Genomic DNA, 6,639 nt, shown 5'->3' on the forward strand with positions numbered 1-6,639 from the left:
ATGAAGGAAAATGGGGAGTGGGCGGGGTTTTAATATTAATATTCATGAGCTGTGATGAATCTATGCCTCCCTCAGGAAGAAAAGGGAGTGGGTGGTGTTTTAATATTCATATGCTCCTATGAGAATATATATGTATTTATATAGAGAGAGATTTATCCCTCAGAAGGAAAAAGGGGCGGGGTTTCAATATTCATATTCATGAGCCCTCATGAATATATGAGGGTGGAAAGGGGCGGAGCCAAAGCAGGAACGGCAGCCTATCTATTCACAGAGGAATCCCCGAAGGGGCGTGGCCGAGGCGGGAGTGGGCGTGTCCTGCCGCGCGGCCGTCGCCCTCGGTGACGTCATCGGTCGGGGCCGCGGCCTTTGGCGCAGGGAAGGCCGGGATGGCGGCGGGGACGACGCGTCCCTCTCGGCCCCGGAAGGAGCCCCAGCCCTTGGTCATCCCCCGCAGCGCCGCCGAGGAGCAGCGCCTCAAGCTGGAGAGGCTCATGAGGAACCCGGTGAGAGGGGCGTGGCTTAAGGAGGGAGGGGCGTGGCCGAGGGAGGGAGGGAGGGACCTCCTGCGTCACAAGCCCTCCCCTCCAGCCAAGCACCACAGCACCCAGAAGCCACACTGGGCCCTTGGACGGGTTTTGGACTACAGCTCCCAGAAGCCTCAGCCACCTTGGCCAATAGGCTGGGCTCCTGGGAGATGGAGTCCAAAGTCCTTAAAGGGCACTGCTCTAAAGGAAAGGAGAACCCTTGCCCATAGGGAGCCATTGGAGACTAGGGAAAGATGGGGGAATGCTTGCCCAGAGGGATGCACAGGGAAACAAGCGTTGGAGATCTTGCCTATGTTTCCCTATGGGCAAGTCATTCCCAATGTTGCCCTATGGGCAAGTGTTCCCCAATGATCCCCTATGAACAAGTCATTCCCAGTCTTTCCCTATGGTCGATTAGGGTTTCTCTATAGGCAAGTACAGTACTGTCATTGGTTTTAGTAAGTCCCAGGCCGCCCGGTCCAAGCCCATCCTGCCATGCAGCAATACATAGACTCCCAAAATCCTAGAGTTGGAAGAGACTTCAAGGGCCATCCAGCCATGCAGGAACTCTCCGTCAAAGCATCCCTGACAGATGGCCATCCAGCCTCTGTTTAAAGACCTCCAAGGAAGGAGACACCACACTCTCTGAGGCTGCAACTTCTACTCTTGAACATCAGGAAGCTTTCCCTAATGTTGAGGCGGAGTCTCTTTTCCTGAACTAGACAGGATCCTAAAGAGTAAAGATACGCAACCGAGCGCAAAAGCCAGAAACGTCCAAGCCACTGTATTCATGTACGGATGGATGTGAGAGCTAGACAGGTGAGAAATCAGATTTAAAAGACTAATCCATTTGAGATGTGGTGCTGGAGAAGAGTGTTGAGGATCCTCTGGACGGCCAAAGAGACCAACAAACGCTTCCTTGAACAGATGAAGGCTGAACGCTCCCTGGAAGCTTGAAATGGCAGACCAAGGAGATGTTCCTAAATGCCTCTGAGAGGGAACCGGTCACTTAAAACGGCGGCAGGACTGTCTGGCGACGGTTGAGATTGCCCTCCTGGTAAGGAGGGATCAGAGGGGTTTCATGCCAGATATCTGACCTCCAAAGAAGAAGCTAGGAGGGACAGAGAGGATCGTGAAACTACTCATGGTCTTGTTATAGGTTACCACCGTTAAGGGAGGTCAGCAACGCTGCCAACATCGCCTTGGCACAGACTTTTGAATGCAAACTTTTTCCCCTTCTCCTTCAGGGACCAATAAATTGGGACTCATTCACCTCCTGTTTCCTTCTAACATAAGTGCAAGCAAAAGTGGAGCAGCTGCCATCACTCCTAGCCACTGGTGAAGGTTGTTGAGAGTTGTGTGTAGTCCAGCGGCAACTGAGGGTCAAGCTTTGCCCAACGTTGTACCAAATACCGTGCCCATAAGTGACTGACCCTTCAGATCCTCTTGGCACTGCGCTGAGGGGATTCCTCGACATGAAGCTGCCTCCCTCTGTGTATATCCGAGAAGATCCTAATGAAGCCTCAGTTACTAGAGCAAGTAGTAGCAAGTACATTTAGAGCAGTGGTTCCCAACCTGTGGGTTGCGACTCCTTTGGTTTCACCAGGGTCGCCTAAAACCATTGGAAAACACATACTATTCCCGATGGTCTTAGGAATATATTGTCTCACCCGAAACCTCCCAGAGGAGACTCTCGGTTTCTGTTTGCAGGTTTTTAGGGTGGAACGATATCCCTTGTGTTTTGTTGAGGCTTCCTGCTGTTGTTCAGATCTAGGTTTCAAGCGCCGCCGGGGGGGGGGGGGGGGGAATGTTGTCTGTTTGTAGCGAAAGCAATTGTTCATGGAGGGAAGCATCCGGATGTTGCTCTTTTCTCGCCGCAGGATAAGACGGTTCCGATTCCCGAAAAGCTCAACGAATGGTCACCCCGTCCACCTCCAGAATTTGTCAGAGATGTTATGGGTGAGTTGCTATTTTGCCTCCTGTTCTTTCTGAGAAGGTTCTTGTAGCAGGGAAGGGGAATTGGCTGGGTTCCTCTTGTATTTGTGGGGAGCAGAGGAGGTTGAATAAGGGCAGCAGAGGCGGCTTGAAACTTGCTTCCAAGATGATTTGGAAGTCTCTTCGCGAACCATTTTGCACTCTGCTGTTCGCCGTAAACAAACCACATCTCCGTTTCACTGGTTGTTGGGCGATTAGTCCTCTGACTCACTTTTGTGCTTCTGAATCCCTGCGTTGGGAGATAAATGTCATGTTTATGGGTATAAATACAGAGATTCAGGAAAGCAAATGATTCAAGCTTCAACTAATAGCCGCATTGGCACATAGAGATGGAGAGGAAGCACACCGGCAAAGAAGGAATATAACATCCCAGGCTTACAGTCTTTACCTTAGGACACAACTGCCATGCCGTCCTCGCTCCTGATGAAATGAAGGGGTCTGTGTGTATGGAAGGGTATATCGCTTCTCTAAAATAACATTGCTATTCAGGGATTCCCTTTCGTTTTCGCTCAGCAATTGTGTTGTTCGTTTCCCAAATGCAGAATGCTCTCTTTAGTAAAGCTTATAGTATGAGCTGGGCCCCTGTACTCCGGCTGAAACGCTCATTGCATTTTGTTGCCACTACAGATGCTATGTGTCTGAAGGTATCTTTGCCTATCTAGCATAGTTGAGGAAGAGATTGTGTGTGTGTTTGGAACACTGTTATTTTTAACAGAGGTAACACTAAAATAGCAAGATCACTTTGTGGAGAGAAGCACACTGTTCTGAACCTACCCACACATCTAAATCAAAACAATAGGCAATGCTGGCCCTATGCTAACATCTGAACCCTGCAAAAATAGTGGGTAGCTATGTGGGAGTGAGGTCTTGGTTTTCTCCATCACAGCCCTCTAATGGGCAACTCGTTCCTCTCTAACAGACAGGTCTTTTGGGTATCCTGGCCAAAATTGTGACCAGAAGTGATATCCAGCTGCCATTTTGGCTGAGACATGGTTCAAAAAACATGCGTTATGGGGATGTGACTTTTGAAAGGTGTTAGGAGGGTGAAGCAGGTGTATCTTCTGAAGTGGCTGGAGTGTGTTTGGTGCAGTTTTGGTACAGATATCACCCCAAAATTGCACAAAGAAGTCTGTTGAGTCTGTGTTATCTGTTGCCCTCCCTGGCAGGATCCAGCGCTGGAGCCGGCAGCGGAGAATTCCATGTCTACCGACACCTTCGGCGAAGGGAGTATCAGAGGCAAGATTTTATGGACGCCATGGCTGAGAAGGTCAGGAGATTTCTCCACTAACCCTTTCGTCTCCCAGTTCGTTTGCATATGTAGTTTTTTCCGCTGGCTTTTGATCTGCTGGTCCTTTGGGTCTTCTTTGTTCAGCCAGCCTGGTTTGGGTTGCTGTAGGTGCCCAGGGAGTATTCAGGATACCCATGTTCCTGAGGTTGAACAACTTGGGCAGCTGCAGGGGATCGTGATGAAAATCTTTTCTTGTGCTTGTTTGCAGCAAAAGCTGGATGAGGAGTACCAGAAGAAGCTGGAAAAGAACAAGATGGTTGCAGAAGAACAGACGGCCAAGCGACGGAAAAAGCGGTACGGCCAGTGGATTTTGGTGGCCAATACAGAAACCCCCAAGGCCTTCAGGAAATCCAGAGGAGAAATCCCTGTTTGCACGCTCAGTTCTTTGGTTTCCCTCCCTTCAGTTTCTTCAAGTAATGGGATGAGTGGGGTTGGCAGTTAAAAGGGAAGTGGAAAATGGCTGCCATAGAAAGAAGGGCTTGGTTCAAGTCCCCTGCTATGTTAAGAGATAAGCACAGGTTACCATCTAATGTGGGCTCTTGCTGGAGAATGCTTTGTTTGCAGAGGCAGATAGAAAGAACTTTCCTTCCCAGTGACATTTTATTTTAAGAGACTGGGCCGTAGGAGAATGTGTGGCCTGGGGTCCTAATCTGCCCTACAAACATTCCTCCTCTGGCCTATTGGAAATGTCTCCTGTCCTTACCTACCCCAGAGAGAAAATGGAGGTAAGAACTGTTGACGGGATGCTTGAAGTTTAAGGCCAAGCGCGGAACTCGGCAGCCTCTGGTTCTGACCAAGACCTTTTTCAGGTCTGCTTTTCTTACAGGGAAAATAGATCAGGTATCAGCGTGATTAGGCACAATATTTGGACAACTGTGTGACTTTGGTCCCTTGCCTTCTGCCCCTTCAGTGTCTGAATTTTCAGAAGACAAAGATGGTTCATTTGGGTTTTTTTAATCCCTCTCGTGCTTTCTTTGCAGCCAGAAATTGAAAGAGAAGAAATTGCTGGCAAAGAAGAGCAAACTTGAGCAGAAGAGTGAGAATGCAGGTAAAGTGTCCAGACAGTCACTTTTCCAGACTCTGGTGTATCTTCCACAGAGCCCCTTAGGAATGTATTAGAGGGGACAAGAAGGGGAAAAAGAAGAGGAAGGGAAAGAGATAGTGAGAAACCTTTATGGAGGATCTGAAATACTCTGGGCAAGGACGAGCCATGGCAAAGTAGCGGCCACCTGTGTAGGGAGCGAGTCTCTACTGCCATCACAGTCAAACAGCAGAGATTCACACATGAAGGGATCTCAAACACTGAGAGGCTGAGGTTGCAGGAAAGACATCTGCTTCCAAATTTGAGTCTGCAGGGGAAAAGAGCTGTAGACTGGTGATGAAAAATGTGTGGCTCATCTACTGCGGCTGGACTGCAGCTCCCACAGTCCCTCACCACTGACTGATGAGAATTGGAGTCCATCCACATCTAGTGGGCCCACTCTGGTTATAGACCTTGAAGCCCACAGTGGCCACAAGTCAGCTTTTCTCTCAAAATGAAGAGGCCTCTCTCAAGACCACTGCCACACACAGAGGCTGGCATCCTGTTAGCGATATGCGCACGATGTGTCAGCTGCACTTGTGTATGTGGGGTGAAATATTTGCCCCAGTGAAAGAGATGCATTCTCCTGACAGTGGCGGAAGTAGAGTTGCGCATACTGCAACGGTGCGTGCCGGGGCTGTGTGCTGCAGTTGTGCATTGTAGTTGTGCTTTGTGCACCGCATACTGCCCAAGAGCACCTCATTGAAATGTGATGTTTAGCATTGCTTTTCTGCATGGTAGTGCCGGTGTAGTGTGCCTCTGCTTGCGGACATTTACGCTGTGCTGAGGAGATGTTGGATTGCAGCCACTGACCACAATCTTAGAGAGGTCTATTGCTGCCACAGAGGGTCACTCCCTGCTTGTGGAAAAAACTAGATTAGATGGATAGAAGCCTCTGGCATTTCACAAGCAGGCCACAAAGCAAGACCTTTCCCTTTTCTCCTGCTAGTACATACTTGGGCCTCTGTGGAGATTCCAGTTCCTGATTCATGGATGTCCATTCATTTAATCTACATCACAATATCTTCTACGTGCTTTTCTTTTGCAGCGGCAGATTCTAACCCTTCTCCAAAGCAGCAGACCAGTGAAGAAGAGGATGAGGAGGCGTCCGAGGAGGAGGAAGAGGAGAAGGATGATGCTGAAGAGCCCAGTTTTGTGACAAAGAGATGATGGGGACAGCACTGTGCGTCACCTCCAGCTGCTGTTGAGGAGCCTGGCTTCTGAGCAAGAGGCTTCCTTGCTTTGGTTTGGACTCCGTCGCGATAGAGGAGTGGCTGTGAGAATCCCACTGTGGGTGCCGACACTGGAGCCAAGTCAAACTGAGAGCCTTGCTTCCAAAGCTTGCTTGCATACAACTGCTGTGCAGTCTGCTTCAAGGGTTTCTGGGGAAAGAGGACAGTTTTGTTCCCCGGTGACCCTCCAGTTCTTCTCACACTGCTTCCAAACAGGGCCTCTCTGAAAGTTAATGCTTTATCCATCTGCGTCTTCCTTTTACTGCTCCCGGGAGGCCTGAGTATGCAAATAGGTTTCTCTGGAAGAGTGTAAACTTCACTTTTAGGCAGAAAAAGAAAACAGTCTGGACATCCTTACAGGAGAGGAGCAAGCCTATTTGGGAGTCTCTGTTAGGCTTCTCTTGCATTTCCGCTGCAAGCTGTGTTTTACCATCATTGTATGAAGAGCTCTCTCCACTTCAGAAATGTGCTGCCAACTTCCATTTTACAAGAGTGCTGATTAAAAAGGAGGATACATGA

The 6,639-nt window shown here is 49.3% G+C and overlaps 1 protein-coding gene across 1 annotated transcript; it reads left to right on the forward strand.

Moving 5' to 3' along the window:
- The first annotated feature begins 348 nt into the window (after positions 1-348).
- On the forward strand, positions 349-6,639 carry PRKRIP1 (PRKR interacting protein 1). Its single transcript, XM_089493377.1, has 6 exons — positions 349-503; positions 2,405-2,483; positions 3,686-3,786; positions 4,016-4,101; positions 4,788-4,855; positions 5,937-6,639. Exons 1-6 carry the CDS (start codon positions 387-389, stop codon positions 6,056-6,058), a joined length of 573 nt encoding a protein of 190 aa, XP_089349503.1. The 5' UTR covers positions 349-386; the 3' UTR covers positions 6,059-6,639.

Source organism: Sceloporus occidentalis, unplaced genomic scaffold, assembly GCF_023333645.1.
Source record: "Sceloporus occidentalis isolate IW3139 unplaced genomic scaffold, rSceOcc1.0.p SCAF_64, whole genome shotgun sequence".
Classification (NCBI taxonomy): domain Eukaryota; kingdom Metazoa; phylum Chordata; class Lepidosauria; order Squamata; family Phrynosomatidae; genus Sceloporus; species Sceloporus occidentalis.